Genomic DNA, 22,081 nt, shown 5'->3' on the forward strand with positions numbered 1-22,081 from the left:
CTCACTATTTATTTGGGAAAGAGAACACATTAATGATGTTTGTGTTAATCTGTTAGGACTGCCATAACAAAGTACCATACAAGGATTGGCTTAAACAATAGAAATTTATTTTCTCACACTTCTGGAGTCTGGGAGTCTGAGAGGAAGGTGTCAATAGGTTTGGTATCTCCTGAGGCCTCTCTCCTTGGCTTGGGAAGGCCATCTTCTCACTGGGTCCTGAAATGGCCTTTTTTGTCCCTGTGGGCATACACCTAGTGTCTACTTCTCCTCCTATGAGGAAACCAGTCCTAATGAATTAAGGCCCCACTCTTATGACCTCATTTAACCTTAATTACCTCTCTAAAGGCTCTGTCTCCAAGTACAGTCACTTAGGCGTTAGGACTTCAACATGTGTATATCATTAAGTTAATATAACTGTTAGTGGTAATAAAAGGCAATGGAGTTACTAAAGCTGTGGGATAAACAGGCAAAGAGAATTCAACTATTTGAAAGTACCCTGCAGGTGCTAATGGCTCATAGTAATTTCTAGAAGTGACTTTTGTAAAAACATAACTTCCAGAAGCTGCCCGCTGAATACTCTAAATTCCATAAATGCGTAACCACTACTAACTTTTTAGAACAAATAGAAAGCTTCCAACTGAAACAAACATTAAAAGGTGTTAAAATATAGTTTAATAAAATAAATTCATTTCAATTCAATACTTAGCACCTTTTATCTTAAACAATTATGATTATTTGTCCTACTTGATTAATCCCTCACAAAGCCATCGTCTCCCCGACAAAAAACTGTGTTCATTCTGATCCTCGAGATAACCTCAGATACCTACTTTCTCTGCTTCTTTGCTACCCACTGTCCCCATCACACAATATCCTAAATAGAAGATCTTCCTTCTGTTCTTTGAACTCCACATGTACCTTTCCAACTCAGAGTATTCCCAAGTCTTTTTCTCTCCATTGAAACATATTTTTTCCTACAATGTTTTGTAAATTAAATCTTCTAGGTGTCAACATAAATTTCAAATCAGCAGTGGTTTTCTACCCTGAACATTCCTATATATATTATAAAATTCTTTGAACCTCTAGTGAATAACACTATACAATTTACATAATTATGTTTAAATAGTTATTAGTACCATTCATGTTTTTATACACTATATGCAGTATGAAGCGGTTATCATCATCGTTATTCAATTTTGAATCAAAATGTCCCAGTTGGGTAAACACCATAAAATGTGAGCCTACAAATACATAAAGTTGATTATGTAAATAGTGAGATCTTCTAGAATGAACTTATAACCCAGAGACTACACTTGGAACCTCTGTTCTCCTTGCCCAACAGACAAAGCAGAACTGAGAAATTTGTGTGTCACTGTCAAAGAGCAGGAAGCAGATGAATTGCCAGAAGCCTGAAGACACCAGTGCACAGATGTTCATCAGACCATGGTGTGGGTTTATCATCAAAGTTATCCAAAAGAACAAAATAGAAGACAGCAAGGAAAAGGAGACACACATAGTCACCAGAATGAGCCAGTTCTTATGGTGCTTGTCTCACCTGGATGAGAGCAGCACTCTGGTCTCATGGGAAAGTCTACGGTAAGGCTGTTGTGATGAATGTGTTGGACTCGCTGTTAGCATCTGTGCAGAACAAGCCCATCTTCCCCTGCCCTCAGACACGAGAGCTCATGGATCTTGGTCCTTTGCACACTGGGACTTACACCAGCAGGCCCTTGGTTCTCAGGCCTTCGGACTTGCACTGAATGATACCAGCAGCTTTCCTGGTTCTCCAGTTTGCAGACAGCAGGTTGTGGGACTTCTCAGCCTCCATAACCAATTCCTACAATAAATGTCCTCTTAACATAGTCATCTCTCAGGGGATGTATCCACAGGGACCTGGTTCCAGCCTCCACCACTTGGATATCGGAATCCTCAGACGCTCAATTACCTTACATAAGATGGTCCAGCACAGTTGGCCCTCTGGATGTCGGGGTTCTGCATCTGGGGTTGGCTGAATCCTGGGATGCAGAACTCGCAGATATGGAACTGTATCTATATATCTTATTGCTTCTGTTTTTACGGAGAATGCTAACACAGACAATACAAATTCCCAACTGTAGAAAAGTCCCTGCAATCACAAAGGAAATAATAATCACGTCAATTGAAAGCTGCTCTTTGGCCCCGTTCCTGTTTGCCCATTTCTGTCCCCCCTCGCCTTGAAAGAACCTAATTAAAGGAATGAGATCACTAAACAATTTAAACTAACTCCTGACTTATGCTCTCCTGAATGCACACCACACCTTGCCTGACCTGTTCATTGTTTTCCTAGATTAAAAGAAGAATTAAGAATGACTAGCTCTCTACTCTCGACAGCTCCCTAAGCAATCCTGCAGGCAGACCCCACAGGCAAGGTAACATCCGAAGTCAGCCAGACTGAATGCAATGGAAAAGTTGCAGAAACTAACCTCCTGCCTTGACAATTCACTGAGATTCTTCCCCCTTTTTCCTTTTAAAATCTGTCATGGCTGGGAACTCCCTGGCAGTCCAGTGATCAAGACTTCACGCTTTCACTGCAGTGGGCATGGCTTCGACCCCTGCTCATGAACTAAAATCCCACATACTGCAACGTGTGGTCAAAAAAAACAAAACAAAACTGTCATGGCTGACCAGAATGTTCAGAGTTGGTCTCGGGACATGAGTCCACCTTCTCTCCGGATTGCCAGCTTTTCTGATGAAAACATCTTTCCCTTCTGACACTTCCTTCTCCATTATTGGCTTTTCAGCCGTGAGCAGCCAAACCTGAGTTTGGTAATACAATGAGATAAAATTCTGCATTTATGCTACTCCCAATAGTTCAAGACTCAGGAGACCATTCACATACATGCTTCACCTTTGAACAACGCAGCCACTGTACTATACCAAAATAGCATGTTTCTTTGTTCCCTTCTGAGACTGACGGTGTCAAAGATAAACACAACCAGATGTTAGTTGAAATGATAAAAACAACAATGGAAAAAACCGTTTTATTCAGTAACTACTGACAGCAGGAAAGAGTTGAACTCCATGGTAATTTCTGCAGAGGTGATCAAGTGTTTTAAACGGAGAATGAGAGGGACTTCCCTGGCGGCCCAGTAGTCAGGAATCCGCACTTCCACTGCAGGGGGCACAGGTTCAATCCTGGTCAGGGAACTAAGATCCAGCATGCAGTGTGGCACAGCCAAAAAAAAAAAAAACCAGAAAAAAAAAAAACCCTGTGAGATAAAAAAAAAATATATATATATACATTTTTAAATAAAGGGAGAATGAGAAAACAGGGAAGATGGGAGCTCAGTAGTCACAGAACTGAAAGATTACAGTGTTGGGAAATGTAAACAAGATTAGCGCAGCTGTATCTGATAGGCAGTAATTATGAAAACTAGGATTCAATCCTATCCAAAGAGACAGAGACAGAGGCCTAATTAATCCTCATGATTCCATTTCAATGGATTAGCTCTCAGCTCTTTGAGAAACATACATATAAACTCTTCTTAGTAAATGCTGAAAAAAAGAGGCTGGTGGGGGGGTGCCATTCAACAAGTTTACTGAGAACTAAGTAAATTCTCCTGGCAGATTAATCTAAAACTGTATAGTACATGTGTCCATTACGTTGTGTGTAACAAAAACATTGAAAAAACTCAAGACATGTTCTTCGAGTACTGAAAGCAATTATTCCATAAAGCAGTAAAATGGGTATCTTTGTTGTTTCACTGTCCTACTCGTTAAAGAAAAGGAAAATCGTCAATGAATCAAAGAATAAGCGGAAGAGGGAATTCCCTGGTGGTCCAGTGGTTAGGACTTTCACGGCAAGGGCCCAGATTCAATCCCTGTTTGATGAACTAAGATCCTAAAAGCTGTGCAGTGTAGCCAAAAAAAAAAAAAAAGCAGAAGACAAAACGAGACATTTTACCAAAGATAGCAAATATAAATCTGAAAGGATACTAACCATGAATCCTTAGGGAAATTCAATTCAAACAGTGAGAGAGCACGGCAAACTCATAAAAAGAGTTAAAATAAAAAACGACTGACCAACTAATTATTCACTAAGATGTGGAGGAAATGGAACCTTCATACAACTGCTGGTACGAATACAAAAAAATACACGACACTGTAAATCAACTAGACTCCAATAAAAATTAAAAAAGAAAAAATACCATGTTTAAATAGCAATTTGTTAGTTTCTTCAAAAGCTAAACGTTCACGTAACTTTGTGATTCAAACACTGCAATCTAATTTTTTGGCCAAAAGATAAAAGAAACAAATGTCCAGATTAAGAACTGTACACAAATGCTTGCACAAGTTTATTATCAACAGTCAAAACATGGAATTAACCCAAATAGCCATAAACAGGTGAATGGATAAATACTGTTATATCTAATGGTAAGAATATTACTCAAAAAAATTAAAAAGAGCTCCTCATTTAACATCACTGATGAATCTCAAAATAATTATAAAACACAAAACCAGGAGAAAACAAAAGTAAACATTTTAGGATTCCATCATGTAAATTATAGAAATCGCAAGGGTATCTATTACAAGGAGAAATAAATCAATGGTTGCTTGGAGGGCTGTGAAGGGTAGGGACACAGAGATTATAAAAGGACATCGAGCAAATACAGTGATAGACATGATCATTACCATGACTGTGATGATGTTTTCACAAGTATCATGTGTATGTCAAATCTTATCAAATACTTCACTTTAAATATGTGTACTTTACTACATGTAAATTACACCTAAATAAAGCTTTAAAAAAACACTTCAAGATTAACAAAATCTGTATGCCCCACTTTCTTGGAAAATAGATTTGAGAGCCCTATACTGACTCCACCATCTTTTTGTCATGCCCTCTGGGGGTCAGTCTTGCCTCAGTGGCAGCAAACACTGGCGAGTAATAAAGGACATTTCCACTTCGGTCAACAGGAATGTTGGCTGGCTCACAAGAGCCACATCCCTGGACTACTTTTCTCTACCTTTCTTTTTTCTGCCTGTGCAGCAACGGACTTGAGGCGAACATTGCAGGGAGGTTACAAAAATCCACAAAACTTTCCAATTATCTTCTCTGACAATGACCTCAGCTACACAAGATAAACATGCCTGGAGGTCGAGATTTGTGTACAAATCTGATCCTGCACATCGGCAATCATCACAAAGACATCTGTGGATGCACTTTTAGAAGAGGCACATTCCAATGAGCTGGCTGCTGTCTCCTCTGCTCCCTACTAACCCAGTTTCTGTAGCAGTTTCAGTTTCCCCTGGCCCCTATAGTCTTACAACCAGTGACTGTCACCCATGGAATTGTGGACTCCAGGGCACATGCTATTTGCAAGACCATGGGAGGAGATGCCTCTCAACAGTGCTGACACCTCCTGTGATACCCGCTGTGAACAGGGGAAAAAATTCATGCTGCTCCAAGAACTTGAGATTGTCACATCTTACTCCTCTTCAGGGTGATGTCTGAGTCTCCTAAAACTCATAGCATCCAGGCTTCAAATGAGGACCAAAAACCCCTGCCCTCTCTCCTACAACTTCACTGGCACCAATGCAAATTTGGCCAAAAATGGCAAGCCACTTTTTGCCATCATACTATCCTCCCTGAGGCCCATGCCTGTGGAGCCCAAATCTCCTTATAAAAAACCTCTAGCAGTACAAAGAACTCCCAAAACAAAATAGGCCTTAAACAGTAAGGCATCCATATTATACAAACCAAAACAACGTGTGGCACACAGTTTGGGTTGGTGACTCGCTAGATGGAAAAACTGAGCATGTGAGTACATGTCCCTGGAAAAGGTCATCCGTCTCTGCACACTGTCAGCTGAATTCATGTGATGTTCTCTGAGCCAACATTCCTTCAGGCTTTTGTACACGTAGTCAGAGAGAGGGGAACACCAACCCCGAAGGGACTGGGCTACTACTCCTGGTTTGCTCCAACACTTGGAAGAACAGAGGTCAGTTTCCCTGAGCGCACTGGGCTGGTGACTGATGCACACTGTGTGGACCTGCCAGGCGATAGAGGTAAAACGGCCACAGAAACGGGCAGTGACATAAATCTGGGAAGAGACCTGGACAGGTTACAAAGTGCAATACAGCCACACGTGCTTCCCACATAACTGAAATTTCAGGGGTATCTCCCCCAGTGGACAACTGAATGTATAAGATTGAATTCAGATGGGCCACTCCTCAGTTTCTTCCAACGTTGTTACCCTGAATAAGAAAATTGCACATTTCCTTGCACATTCAAGGCCTTTCTCCAGTGTAAACTCTACCATGTATACTGGGGTGAATTCTTTTGTTTTTTTAAAATTTATTTGGCAGTGTAGGGTCCTGGTTGCGGCACACGGGATCTTTGTTGTGGCGCACAGGCTCTAGAGTGTGTGGGCTCAGTAGTTGCGGCTCGCAGGTTTAGTTGCCCCACGGCATGGGGGATCTTAGTTCCCCAACCAGGGATCGAACCCACATCCCCTGCACTGGAAGGTGGATTCTGAACCAAAGGACCAACAAGGAAGTCCCATGAGGTGAATTCTTTAGGAAAGAATTTCCCAAATTCCTGGCACGAATAAGGTTCTTCCTGTGAACTCTAATAAGAACAAAAGGTGGAACTAGAAGTAAACAATTTCCCACATTCACAACACACATTAAGACCTTTCACCTCTGTCAACATGGATGTTGAAGGAGCACAGAGCTCTGGGGAAAAGATTTCTCACATTCACTACCCTCATATGGCCTCGATCCTGTGTGAACTCTCTGATGATAACGGAGGCCGGACCTAGACGAAAAAGATTTCCTACATTCACTGCATTTATAAGGCTTTTCTCCAGTATGAATTCTACAGTGTTCAATGAGATAAGAATTTGCTCTAAAGGACTTCCCACATTCAGTGCATTCATAAGGACTTTGGTTAGTGTGAATTCTCTGATGTTCACGGAGAATGGAACTACAGATAAAAGATTTCCCACATTCACTACACTCATATGGCCTCAACCCTGTGTGAACTCTCTGATGATAATGGAAACCATACCTAGATGAAAAAGATTTCCCACATTCACTGCATTTATAAGGCTTTTCTCCAGTGTGAACTCTACAGTGTTCAATGAGAGAAGACTCTCTCCTAAAGGATTTCCCACATTCACTGCACTCATAAGGGCTTTCTCCAGTGTGAACTCCCTGATGATAACGAAGGTTCCTCCTAGTGGTAAAAGATTTCCCACACTCATTACACTCATAAGGCCTTTCTCCTGTGTGAACTCTCTGGTGTATAAGAAGGTAACATCTTTGGATAAAGGATTTCCCACATACACTGCACACATAAGGCCTTTCTCCTGTGTGAATTCTCTCATGTTTAATGAGGTTGCAACTAGAGAAAAAAGATTTCCCACATTCACTGCACACATAAGGCCTTTCTCCTGTGTGAACTCTTTGGTGCATAAGAAAGTGACATCTTTGGATAAAGGATTTCCCACATTCACTGCACACATAAGGCCTTTCTCCTGTGTGAATTCTCTTATGATTGCTGAGGTTGGAACGAGAGGAAAAAGATTTCCCACATTCACTGCACACATAAGGCCTTTCTCCTGTGTGAACTCTTTGGTGTATAAGAACATGACATCTTTGGATAAAGGATTTCCCACATTCACTGCACACATAAGGCCTTTCTCCTGTGTGAATTCTCTTATGATTGCTGAGGTTGGAACTAGAGGAAAAAGATTTCCCACATTCATTGCACACATAAGGCCTTTCTCCTGTGTGAACTCTCTGATGATAACGGAGGGTGGAACCATAGGAAAAACATTTCCCACATACAGTGCACTCATAAGGCCTATCTCCAGCATGAGTCTTCTGATGATGACACAGGGCAGAGCTGGAGGTAAAACATTTTCTGCACTCACTGCACTCATAAGGCCTTTCTCCACTGTGAACTCTCTGATGATAACGAAGGCCAGAGTGAGAGGTAAAAGACTTCTCACATTCACTACATTCATAAGGCCTTGATCCACTGTGAACTCTCTGATGATAATGGAAGCCAGGGCGAGACGTAAAAGATTTCCCACATTCACTACATTCATAAAGCCTTGATCCAGTGTGAACTCTCTGATGATAATGGAGGCCACGGCGAGACATAAAAGATTTCCCACATTCACTGCATTCATAAGGCCTTTTTCCACTATGAACCTTCCAGTGCTGAGTGAGGTAAGATTGATGACTAAAGGATTTCCAACACTCACTGCACTCATAAGGCCTTTTTCCTGTGTGAACTCTCCGGTGGAGAATGAGTATCGAGCTATTGGTAAAAGATTTCCCACATTCACTGCAAGCAAAAGGCCTTTCCCCTTTATGTACTCGCTGGTGTAGGATGAGCACCAAGCTATTGTTAAAAGAGTTCCCACACTCACTGCAATCGTAAGGCCTTTCTCTTGTGTGAACTCTCCAGTGTACAATGAGGTAAAATTTTCGTCTAAAAGATATCCCACATTGAGTACACTCATAACGCCTTTCTCCAGTGTGAACTGTCCGTTCTCGAACTATGATGGATCTGCGGCTCAAAGACTGTGCACATTCACTGCACAAGTAACAATTTTCTCCAATGTGACTTCTCCAGGGATAACTAAGGACAAAGTTTTGGTTAAAGGATTTCCCACATTTGCTGCACTTGTACTGCCTCGCCCCAGTATGAATTCTTCGATGCAGATTGAGGGTTGAGGTTCGTCTGAAAGATTTGCCAGACTCACCACACACATGAAGCCTTTCCCCAGTATGCACTCTCTGGTGCACAACAAATGAGGATTTGTACCTGAATGTCTTCCCACATTCACTGCACACAAAACAATGTCTTCCAGGGTGGACACCCTGGTCCTGAACAAGTGCATGTTTTGGGCTGAAGGCTTTCTTGCATTCTCCCCGGCTGTAATGACTTCCTCTGCTTTGTAAAGTTGCCTCACGCTGGGCAATCTCATTTGGCTTCTCCCTGGTGTGAGGGGTCTGTGGCTGGAGATGTCCCAAGGTGGCCAGAAAGTCTTTCCCAACTTCCTCACAGGTAAAGGGCTTCCTTGACACATGGCATTTGCAGCTCTTCATAAACAAGGCCCTGACTACAGCGTTTCTGAAGGATTTCTCTTCCATGTGCTGCTTCTGGTGTTTTTGGAGGTTTGCACTAAAACGAAATCGTTTCCTACATATTCTACCCCCGAACACTTTCTGGCTGTGTTGTGTTTCTTCATGCTCAGCCAAGTGAAAAATACTTCTCAAGACCAGACTACACGTCTCACCAGAGTGGTTCTTCTGGGAAAACGAAGGTGCCTTAGGAGTCCTGGCCTGTGACATGCTTATAGAAATGCTTCGTTGAAAGGGTGCTTCTGCATCCTCTGCTCCACAGCAGCAACCTGAATGCAAATAAATGGTGGTGAAATACATGCAAATAAACATGTTGACTTTATAGGGAGGGGGCAACATCATCATAAAGGTAATGTGTCACATCTAGGAATGAGTCTACAGGATGCTTTTCCAGAAAGGAGATTTGTAATTCCACTGGGGAAGCGGCTACTAGGCATGAATGTGCCTCTAAGGCAAAAGAATGGTACACTACACCAGGGGAAGGACATTAGGATAGGGTGCAGTACCAAGTAGAGAGGCATATTCTAGAACTTGTTCATATGCCAGAGGATTCCTGCAGGACCTATTCTGCTAGTGACGTGACACTGTGTAGAAGCATATGTCCAAACCCAGGAGAAACCAACTGCAGTAGAATAGCTGCTGTTCAAGGCCAATTTAAGGATGTGTGGACACCTCATAGCACATGTGGACCAAAGTTGCAGAGCGAGAGAGGAGGAGGTATGAGAGAATGGCTGAGATTTGAGGTCCAGAAACATGGGGCTTGTCCCTGGGCTGGAAGTCAGAGTAGATATCACAGTGGAGTAAAACTGACTAGTCAGCACAGGCTTAACAGTGGGGAAGGGAGGTACACATGGGCTGTGGTGCGGGCAACAACCAAAAAAATACTGGGTAAATGAGAAACATTCCTGGTATGATCTGAACACAGTACTGATGTCACACCCTCCAGGTTCACCAGGGCAAGGTACCTGTGAGTTCACCTTGCAGCCTTGGCTATTGAGAATCCCTATAATTTTTGGTGTCCCTGACCTCAGCTGACAGCTGCAGAACCATTACATGGCTGGTCCCTTCTGAGAGCCCAAACTGCCATACCCCACCTAGCCAGTGACCTTGTAACCAACCCAACTTAAGGTCTTTCCCTACCAAAACCAGTCTGAAAATCCGGATGATGTGACTGATCCATCAAATGCAGAAACATGAACAAAAGGCTCTAAGAAACATGGAATATCAAGGAAACAAGACATCACCAAAGGAGCATAAGTTTCCAGCAAGTGAACCCAAAGAAATGCATATCTATAAACAACTGGACAAAGATTTCAAAATAAATGTTTTAAGGAAGCTCAGCCAGCTCCAGGAGAACACAAACAGAAACTCAATCAAAGTAGGAAAAAAATACACAAACAAATCAACAGGTTCCAAGAATGGGAGTTCCCTGGCAGTCCAGTGGTTAGGGCTTCACACTCCCACTGCAGGGGGCACGGGTTCCATCCCCAGTCAAGGAACTAAGATGCTGCGTGCCACATGGTGTGGCCAAAAAACAAAAAACAAGAAGTTCCAAGATACAAAAAAAAAAAAAGAAAAAGGAATTAAATTTTGGAGCTGAAGAACACAATGAATGAAATGAAAAATACAACAGAGACCAGCCAACTTGATCAAGCAGGAGAAAAATCTGTGACCTTGAATCAGGTGATTTCAAATCATCCAGCTAGAGGGATAAAAGACTGAAGAAAGCTTATGTAAATTATGGGATGCCATCAATGGAAATAATATTCACACTGTAGAAGTGCCACAAGGAGAAGTAATGGAGAAAGGAGCAAAAAGCTTATTTAAATAAAAAATGGTGGAAACAATCAACCAAATCAGGAGAGAGAGGTGAGGATATGCAGGTACATGATGCGCATAGGTCCCCATCCAGATTCAATCCAACAAGATCTTCACTGAGACAGTGAAATGAAAGTCTGAAAAGTCAAAGACAAAGAATTTTGAAAGCAGCAAAAGAAAAGAAACTCACCACATACAAGAGAACCCCTGTAAGGCTATAAGCACATTTCTCAGCAGAACCCATGCAGACCAGGAGAGAGTGGGACATTAAATTCAAAATGCAGAAGGAAAAAAAAACTGCCAACTAAGGAATACTTTATCTGGCAAAGCTGTCCTTCAGAAATGAAGGAGTGATAAAAACTCTCCTACATAAACAAAAGCTAGGAGAGTTCATCACCATTCAACCTGCCTTACCAGAAATGCTAAATGGAGCTTGTCAAGCTGAAAAGAGAACACTAATTAGTAACAGGAGGATATACAAAAATATGAAGCACAGTGGTAAAGGTTAAGTATATACTCAAATTCAGAATATGCTAACACTGTAACATGGTGGTGTGGTAATTATTTAATACTAGTATAAATGACAAAAGACAAAAATAATAAAAATTAATACAGCCACAATTATTTCTTAATGACTATAAGTATAAAAAGACATAAACTGTCACATCAAAAACATAAATTCAGGGACTTCCCTGGTGGAGCAATGGTTAAGAATCCACCTGCCAATGCAGGGGACATGGGTTCGAGCCCTGGTCTGGGAAGAACCCACATGCTGCGGAGCAACTAAGCCCGTGCGCCACAACTACTGAGCCTGTGCTCTAGAGCCCGCGTGCCACAACTACTGAAGCCCACATGCCTAGAGCCTATGCTCTGTAACAAGAGAAGCCACTGCAATGATAAGCCTGCACACTGCAACGAAGAGTAGCCCCTGCTCACCGCAACTGGAGAAAAAAGCTCACGCGCAGCAACGAAGACCCAACAGAGCCAAAAATAAAAAAATTAAAAAAAACATAAATGCAAAAGGGGTGAGATACTAAAAGGGGACTTTTCCCCCTTTTATTTATTTATTTTTATTGAAGTATAGTTGATTGACAATGTTGTATTAATTATTGCTATAAAGCAAAGTGATTCAGTTATACATATATATACATTCTTTTTTTAAAATATTCTTTTCCTTTATGGCTTATCAGAGGATACTGAATATACTTCTCTGTACTATACGGTAAGACTTTGTTGTTTATTCATTCTAGATATAAAAGCTTACACCTGGGAATTCCCTGGTGGTCCAGCAGTTAAGAATCCGCCCTCCAATGCAAGGGACGTGGGTTTGATCCCTGGTCGGGGAACTAAGATCCCACATGCCACAGGGCAACTAAGACCACGTGGCTCAACTAGAGACCCTGCGTGCCACAAACTATAGAGTCCATGCACTCTGTAGTCCGCATGCCACAACTGCACAGCCCGCATGCTCTGGCGCCCGTAATCACAACTAGAGAGAAGCCCGTGCGCCACAACAAAGATCCCGCATGTTGCCATTAAGACCCAACGCAGCCAAAATAAACAAATAAATAAATTAAAAAAAAAAAAACAGCTTACACCTGCTAATCCCAACCTCCCACTCCATCCCTTCCCCAACCCCCTCCCTATTAGCAACCGCCAGTCTGTTCTCTATCTCTGTGATTCTGTTGCTGTTTCACAGATAGGTTCATTTGTGTCATACATTAGCCTCCACATATAAGTGACATCATATGGTATTTGTCTTTCTCTTTCTGACTTACTTCACTTAGTATGATAATCTCTAGGTCCATCTATGTTGCTGCAAATGTCAAACTTCCTTCTTTATGGCTGAGTAGTATCCCATCGTATATGTTGGGTTGGCCCAAAAGTTCGTTCGGGTTTTTCTATAAGATGTTATGGAAAAACCCGAATGAACTTTTTGTCCAACCCAATATATACCACATCTTTTTAAACCATTCATCTATTGATGGGCATTTAGGTTGTTTCCATGTCTTGGCTATTGTGAATAGTGCTGCTATGAACATTTGGGTGCATATATCTTTTTGAATTATGTTTTGTCTGGATATATGCCCAAGAGAGGGATTACTGGATCATATGGTAATTCTTTTAGTTTTCTGAGGAACCTCCATACTGTTTTCCACAGTGGCTACACCAACTTACATTCCCAACAACAGTGTAGGAGGGTTCTAAAATGGGACTTTTTGTATAGAACTGACATTAAGTTGTTATCAGCTTACAATACTGTTATGCTTCATGCAAACCCGATGGTAAACACAAAAGCAAAAACCTACAGTAGACACAAAAAGAGAAAGAGAAAGGAATCAAAGAACACTGCTACCGAAAACCATCAAATCACAAAGGAAGAAAGTGAGAAAGAAAAAAAGGAACTAAGGAACTACAAAAATTCACAATATGGCAATTAGAAAGTCCTTACAAAATTCTCCCCATTCAGGAGACACACAGTGGCTGAGGATAAAGCCTTCAAGAGACTTGCTTCAGCTTTAAGGACACAAATAAGCTGAAAGAGAAGGAATTGAAAAAAAACTCCATACAAATGGAAACCAAAAATCAGTAGCTTATTCTTATAAATAGCCTACATTTAGGCAAGAAAAATAAACTTCAACTCAAAACCTATCACAAGAGAGAAAGAAAGTCGTTAAATAATAATAAAGGTGTTGACTCAAGAGAACAGAATATATTATAAGTAATATGCATCTAACACCAGGGCACTTAAATGTATAAGGCAAACATTAAGAAAGTGGAAAGTAGAAAAGAAAGCAATGAAATAGTATTAGCAGACTCCAATACCCATCTTTTGAGAATGGGTAGATTAACCAAATAGAAAATCAATAAGGAAATATTTAATGACATTTTAGCTCAAACATTGACCAAATACTGAATGGAACTTTAGACCACCTCAACCTAACAAACATACACAGAACATGCAATTCAACTACAGCAGAATACATTCTTTTCAAGTGGACACAGAACACTCTCTAAGAGAGATCATATGTTAGGTCACAAAACAAGTCTTAACACATTTAAGAAGACTGAAATCATATCAAGAATCTTATCCAGCCATAAGGGTTGGAAACTAAAAATCAGTAACATAATATATTTGTGAATGCGGGAAAGTTCAAACATATATGAACATTAAACAACACATTCCTGGGACTTCCCTGGTGGTGCAGTGGATAAGACTCCACGCCCCCAACGCAGGGGGCCCAGGTTCAATCCCTGGTCAGGGAACTAGATCCCACATGCATGCCGCAACTAAGAGTTCACATGCCACAACTAAGGAGCCCATGTGCTGCAACTAAGGAGCCGGCAAGCCTCAACTAAGGAGCACACATGCTGCAACTAAGACCCCATGCAACCAAATAAATAAATAAATGAATATTAAAAAAAAAAAAACACATTCCTGAACCATTAATGTGTTGAAGAAACAAAATCAGAAGGAAAAGTAAAATTATCTTGAGACAAAGTAAAATGGATCAAAACACGCCAAAACTTATGAGATGTAGCAAAAGAATTTCTAAAAGTAAACCTGATAGCAATAAATGTCTATATTAAGGAAAAATAAAAATCTCAAATACACAAACTCACTTTACACCACAAGGAACTAGGAAAAAAACAACTAAGCTCAAATGTAGAAGGAAGGAAATAACAAGGGTCAGAGCAGAAATAAAATACAGACTGAAGAAACAATAGGAAGGTTAACAAAGCTAAGAGCTGGTTTTTGAAAAGAACCAAAATTGACAAACCTTTAGGTACATTAAATTAGAAAAGAAGAGACTCAAATAAATGAAATCAGAAATGGAGGAGATACTACAACTGATACTATAGATACACAAAGATCATAAAAAACTATAATGAACAACTAAATGCCAACAAACTGGATAAAGTAGAAGAAATTCTTTGAAACAAACAACTTAGCAACACTAAATCATGAAGAAAAAAATCTGAATAGGTCAGTAACAAGTAAGGAAACTGAATCATTAATCAAAAATCTCCCAACAAGGGCTTCCCTGGTGGCGCAGTGGTTGAGAATCTGCCTGCCAATGCAGGGGACAGGGGTTCGAGCCCTGGTCTGGGAAGATCCCACATGCCGTGGAGCAACTGGGCCCATGAGCCACAACTACTGAGCCTGCGCGTCTGGAACCTGTGCTCCGCAACAAGAGAGGCCGCGATAGTGAGAGGCCTGTGCACCGCGATGAAGAGTGGCCCCCACTCGCTGCAACTAGAGAAAGCCCTCGCACAGAAACAAAGACCCAACACAGCCAAAAATAAATAAATAAATTTATATATATATAAAAAAAGACATATAGTATATTTATTAAAAAAAAAAAAATCTCCCAACAAGCTAAGCAACAAGGATATATTTTACAGCGCAGAGAAATACAGCCATTGTTTGCCTTCCTTCCTTCCTTCCTCCCTCCCTCCCTCCCTCCCTTCCTTGGGTCTTCATTGTTGCATGCGGGCTTTCTCTAGTTCCGGTGAGCAGAGGCTACTCCTTGTTGCAGCGCGCAGGCTTCTCATTGCGGTGGCTTCTCTTGTTGCGGAGCACGGGCTCTAGGCACACGGGCTTCAGTAGTTGCGGTATGTGGGCTCAGTAGTTGTGGCTCATGGGGTCTAGAGCACAGGCTCAGTAGTTGTGGCACACGGGCTTAGTTACTCTGCAGCATGTGGGATCTTCCCAGACCTGGGCTCGAACCCATATCCCCTGCACTGGTAGGTGGATTCTTAACAACTGCACCCACGCAGTGCAACGAAGAAGCCCATGCGCCCAGAGCCCGTGCTCCGCAACAAGAGAAGCCACTGCAATGAAAAGCCCGCTGACCACAATGAAGAGTAGCCCCCGCTCGCCACAACTAGAGAAAGCCCGCACACAGCAACGAAGACCCAATGCAGCCAAAAATAAATAAATAAATTTATTTAAGAAAAAAAAAAAAAAAGATGCCCACTGTCCTCATTTCTATTCAGTATTGTTCTGGAAGGCCTACCCAGAACACTTGGTCAAGAGAAAAAAGTAATAATAATAAAATCTTAAAAGAAGTAAAACTGAGTCTGCAGAAGGGATGATCTTATATATAGAGTACCCTAAAGACTCTCCCCTAAAACTGTTACAAATATTAAACAAATTCAGTAAAGTTGCAGGACACAAAATCAATATGCAAAAATCAGTTGCATTTCTATAAACTAAGAATGAAATATCGGAATAAGAAACTAGGAAAGCAATCACATTTACAATATCAAAACCAATAAAGTATATATGAATAAATTTAACCAAGAAAGTAAAAGATCTGGACTCTGAAAATTGTAAGACACTGATAAAAGCAAGTGACACAAATAAATGAAAAGATATCTGATGTCCTTGTATAGGAAGAATTAATAATGTTACAATGTCCACACTACCCAATGCGATATACAGATTCAATACAATTCCTATCAAAATCACAATGGAATTTTTCACAGAAATAGAACATGAATCCTAAAGCCACAAATGACCTCAAAGAGCCAAAGCAATCTTGAGCAAGAAGATCAGAGCTGAAGATATCAAACGTCCTGATTTTGAAATACACTGTGAAGCTGCAGTAATCAAAACAGTATGGTACTGTCACAAAAACAGACACACAGAGGAATGGAACAGGATAAAGAACCCAGGAAAAAGTCCCAAACATATATGGTAAACTAATCTTTGACAAGGGTGCAAAGAACACAGGATGGGGAAAGGACAGTCTCTTCAATAAAAGGTGTTGGGAAAACTGGATATTCACATGCAAAACAATGAAACCAGGCCCCTACTACTAATAATTAACTCAGAGTAGATTGAAGAGTTAAACAGAATACATGAAAATGTAAAACTCCGTGGGGGAAAAAAACAGGGAATACGCTAGTTGGCAGTTGTCTTGGTAATGATTTTTTTTTTAATACAACATGAAAAGTACAGGGAAAAAAAATAACAAGTGAAACTGCATCAACCGAAAAAGCTTTTCTGCACAGCAAAAGAAACAGTCAAAAAAATAAAAATGCCACCTACAGAATGGGAGAAAATATTTGCAAGCCATGTACCTAATAAAGGGATAATATTTTAAACACGTAATGTACTCATACAAATCAGCAGAAACAGAATAATCTGATTAAAATATGGGCAGAGGGTCTTAACTAAGCAAACTGTTTCTTGGTGTGCTCTCCCACTTGCTGTTGTGCTATGTCTCTAGCAATAAACTTTGTACCTGTTTTTACAAAAAAAAAAAAATGGGCAGAGGATCTGATTAGGCATTATTCCAAAGATGATATACAAATGGCTAACAAGTATATGAAAAATTGTTCTTCCTCACTAATCATCAGGGAAATGTAAATCCAAACCACAATGAGATATTACTATATAACTGTTAGGATGGCTATCATCAAAAAGACAAGAGGGTGGGATGAATTGGGAGATTGGGATTGACATATATACACTATTGATACTGTGTATAAAGTAGGTAACTAATGAGAACATACTGTATAGCACAGGTAACTCTACTCAATGCTCTATGGTGACCTAAATGAGAAGGAAATCCAAAAAATAGGGGATATATGTATAGCTGATGCACTTTGCTGTACAGTACAAACTAACACAATACTGTAAAGCACCAATACTCCAGGAAAGAAAGAAAGAAAAAGAAAGAGAGAGAGAGGAAGGAAGGAAGGAAGGAAGGAAAGAAGGAAGGAAGGAAGGAAGGAAGGAAGGAAGGAAGGAAGGAAGGAAGGAAGGAAGGAAGGAAGGAAGGAAGGGAAGGAAGGAAGAAAGGAAGAAAGGAAAGAAAGAAAGAAAGAAAGAAAGAAAGAAAGAAAGAAAGAAAGAAAGAAAGAAAGGAAGGAAGGAAGGAAGGAAGGAAGGAAGGAAGGAAGGAAAGAAGGAAGGAAAGAAGAAAGAAAAGGGAAGGGAGGGAGGAAGAAAGAAAGAGGTAAGGGTTGGCAAATGTATACAGATAAGGGAACCCTTGTACACTTGGTAGCAAGATAAACTGGTACAGGCATTATGAATAAACAGTATGGAAGTTCCTCAAAAATTCAAAACAGAACTATCATAAAATCCAGCAGTCCCACTGCTTGGAATATAGCCAAAAGAAATGAAATCCAATGGGGAAAAGATAACCTGCACTGTCACGTTCACGGCAGCATTATGGATAATACACAAGATATGGAAACAACCTGAGTGTCCACCCATGTAGGGATGGATAAACAAGGTGTGATATACTCACACATACACATGCATGCCTTGAATATTATTTAGCCTTAAAAACAAAGGAAGTCCTGTCATATGGGACAACATGGATGAACCAGACGGACATTATGCCAAATAATGTATGATATCACTTACATGTAGAATTTAAAACAAACAAAATTGTTGAACTCACAGAAACAGAGAGTAGAAGGCCAGGGGCTGTGGGATGGGAGAAATGGGAAGTTGTTGCTCAAAAAGCACAAACCTTCAGTTACAAGATGGTACAGATCACTAAACGCACTGCAGGACTACAGACCTCAAATTCTTCCCAGTGAGGATCCGGTACAGCAAATATTGGCGTTGCAGGGGAGAGAAGAATGGAGTGCGAACAACCCAGGCATACCTACCACAGCAACTACCCAGAAAGCTGTGGAAACAAGCAGTGCCTGAGGTCCACATGTCACAAGGACAGAGCACCCCCACAGAAAAGGGGGGTGAGCCAGAATACAGAGCTCACTCCAGGTCACTGGGAAGGCTGTGAGAGTCTTACCCAGTGAGGATATGAGTGTAAAGTTTTCCAGCATCACATCGTGGTACAAGTGCTTCTGAACCTCATCAAGGAGCCTCCATTCCTCCCACGAGAAGTACACGGCAATGTCTTCAAAGGTCATACTATCCTGTCAACATGGGGACAGATGAAAAAATGAACACTCTGAGAACCCACAGTCCATCACCTCACACATCTACCCCACTATCATCCTCCTCCCAAGCTTCCCACCTCAAAGGAGATACCAGGACCTGGTGCTACTGATGCTCACTCTCTCCTCAGGTCCCATGAACCACTGTGCTCAGCCCTCAGCAATAACAGTCAGGGAGACATATAGATGCCATGTAAGCTCTGGGCCTGGCTAGCAGAGCCCCATCCCTCCTGCCAAGCAATTCCCCTGGAGTCTCCCAGACTGTACATACAAGACACAGTCAAACATGGGCTCATGCTTCACCATTAAGTCCCCAATACCAGGGCCATGGGGCTATCAGCACATCATTCTGTAGACTCTCACTCTCTAACATCATCACTCCCCAGGGCTACACTCCCAGTCTGCCACCTCCCTGTTCTACAACACAGGCATTTCCCTCTACTCACTCATAAACGTGGCCCATAGCTTCCAGAGAGTCCTTGACACTCAAACACGACTCAGTACCATCCGAGACCTCTGATGAATCCCAATACCAGGGAAAGTCCCACATGCAGCTTTGCAGGCCTCTCCACCTGCTTCTGATCCTTGCTTCAATATTAGCCACTCAGAACCACATGTGAATTACAGACACCCATGACATTCTTCTACTTCTGTGATGCACTGTCTGATTGCCTGTCCCCTCAACAGTCACAACCCTCCTCTCTCTACTCAAACTTCCTCACAACCCCAGCCCTTACAATCGCCCTGCCAGGCATAACGACTTTCACAAGTGACTCCATTTACCCTGGATCTTATCCACCAGCAAGACTAAAACACTCTAGACCCCAACAAGGCTCACTACACAATTCTGGAGAATCTGGACAGTAGTGAATTAGCAGGAGCCCTGGCCTCAGTGTCAAATTGTCTCAATTATTTCTCTGCCTCCCAAACCACGTATTTTGCACCCATTCATCCCATGGTAGCCTTGGCCACCTGCCAGATCATCTTCTCTCCCAGACCATCCAGAGCCATTCTCTCTCTCACCTGTGTTTGTTATACTCAGGAACCTCAACCAGGTGCTAAGCAAGAGAACCACTCATTGGCATGCACCCTAGTCTTTCTGACGCGCTAATAACATTACGACTCTAACCTGCATTCTACTTTTGAAATGTCATCCACATCTCTGCTCTGGTCCTTATAATAGCAACCACTCTTGAAAGTCTCCATCCGGAGCCCTTCCCTAAATTTCAGACATATATGTCCAGCTGCCCATTTGATGGCTCCACTCACTGTACTCTGAAACACCCCAGACCCATAAAAAGACCAAAACAAAATTTCTGATATGCACAAGGAAATAAACATACTGCATCTGTCACATCCAAGTTGATGAAGGATCCATTCCTTCAGCTCCTAGGGCCAAAAACCCTGGAGTCATCCCTAACCTCTCCCTTACCTACAACATCCAAAAATCTACTTGGCTCTTTTTAAAAAATGTACTTAGAATCCAAACTTGTCTCCTACCTTCATGGCCACAGTTCTGTTCCTTTAACACTCACCTGGATTACAACAGTAAGCTCTTCCTGGGCTCACTGCCTCCTTCCTTAACTCCATAGTCTTTTCCCTTCTCTCCAGCCAAATGGAGCCTACTGAACCCTGGTTAGTACCAACACTTCCTCTTATTCAAACCTCTCATTACTTCCATAAATGATGCCCAACTTCTCAGACAGCCACATCATAGGCCTAATTACCAGGTCCCCTGCTCTTTGTTCCTAACCGAAAGAATGAAGACCGGCTGTACCCTGTTCCCAACTCAGTCACACCTCCAAGCATTTGCACATGCTAGTATCTGCTCCTGGGATAACCTTCCGTACAGGTTCCAACAGTTTACACAGGTTGTCAGGAAAGTGAACACCTGTATGTTACCCTTGTCCTGCACACAGGACCCACAGCTTGAGAATATCCTCAGGGCCCGCAGAGCTAAGAGCTGAGAATATATCAAGGGAAGACTCTCAAGACACAATACCCAGCCACCCTATGGGTGGTGTCATTACCAGTGAGGGACTGGGACACCCTCTCCTGCCTTGTGTAGGATCCCTAAGTGCTTTTTCAACGTTCAGAACACGTGGGAAGTGGAAGGCAACCATGGCTGGGCTCCATGTGCGCAGGACTCCCCTGTATTCCCACCCGACCCTGGAACCTGGACCTCGGGTAACTTACTAATGTCTGGGTTTCAATCTTAGAGCTGCCTCTTACCAGATCTCTGACCTTGGACAAAGGCTCTACTTCTCTCTGTCTCAATGTCTTCGTTACCCACATTCCAGTCTGTTCCCTCTCTAAGCAGCATTTTGATAACTTTTAAAACCCTAACACATAATGTGTCCCTCTTCTGTCCACTAACCTCCACGGCCTCCAGGTCCCTCAGAAAAAGGAACAACCTCTCTGCCGGTCCAGGTGCCACTCCGGCTCACTCTGTTTCCTGCAGACATCAGATGGACCCCAGGTTTCCCGAATCCTCCCGCCTCAGCCCGACCTCCAAGCTTTTGCACCTGCCGGTCCCTCCGCATGCCACCCTCTCCCACGTGCCATCACACTGTCAGAAACAGGGCCCCACCCAGGACCGCCTCACAGTCCTGGACACAGCCTGGGCTGCGGGCACATGAGCAGGCGCCCCGCACTCGGGGCTTTAGTGTCTGGTGGGGTGAGGGCGGTGAGGGCCCAGAGGCCGAGCGTCTACCTGAGGCGGGTCCCTCAGCGCCGCCGCCGCAGACGCCATAGCAGTCCGTGGGCGGAACGGGGCCGTGAGCGTCGAGAGAGGAGGTGGGACGCGGGCACTGCGGTCCGTCTCCCGGGCCTGACGCGGGGCACTCCGGGCGGTGTCGCCGAACCTCAGACCCGCCTCTGTGGCGCGCGGACAGTGCCTCCTCTCGCGCTTTTTCAGTCCCGTCACCCCGCTGCCCTGTAGCCAGAACAGACCCAGGGCAGTTACAATGGCCGCCACGAGGAGGAGGCCGGAAGTCCCGCCCCGACGTGAAGAATTCTCCCGGAAATGCATTTATCCTGGTGTGCCTTGGCTCACCTCGGTGCAGGATCTTCCGGGTAATGTAGTTTGCAGGGCTTTAGAAGCCGCCGCAAAGGGGGTTCTCCTTTCTGACCGACCAGAACTTTTGCCACGCGGCACCGGGAGGGATGCTGGAAAGCAATCATCCTACCTCGAGGA

General features: G+C 42.6%; 1 protein-coding gene across 1 annotated transcript; it reads right to left on the reverse strand.

Moving 5' to 3' along the window:
* Positions 1-6,684: 6,684 nt before the first annotated feature.
* LOC133077810 (zinc finger protein 154-like) lies at positions 6,685-21,805 on the reverse strand. Its single transcript, XM_061172549.1, has 5 exons — positions 21,599-21,805; positions 18,738-18,864; positions 9,493-9,501; positions 8,634-9,161; positions 6,685-8,549 (listed from the first exon to the last, which is right to left on the reverse strand). Exons 1-5 carry the CDS (start codon positions 21,635-21,637, stop codon positions 6,685-6,687), a joined length of 2,568 nt encoding a protein of 855 aa, XP_061028532.1. The 5' UTR covers positions 21,638-21,805.
* Positions 21,806-22,081: the final 276 nt, after the last annotated feature.

This window comes from Eubalaena glacialis, chromosome 18 (assembly GCF_028564815.1).
Source record: "Eubalaena glacialis isolate mEubGla1 chromosome 18, mEubGla1.1.hap2.+ XY, whole genome shotgun sequence".
In the NCBI taxonomy this organism is placed as follows: Eukaryota; Metazoa; Chordata; class Mammalia; order Artiodactyla; family Balaenidae; genus Eubalaena; species Eubalaena glacialis.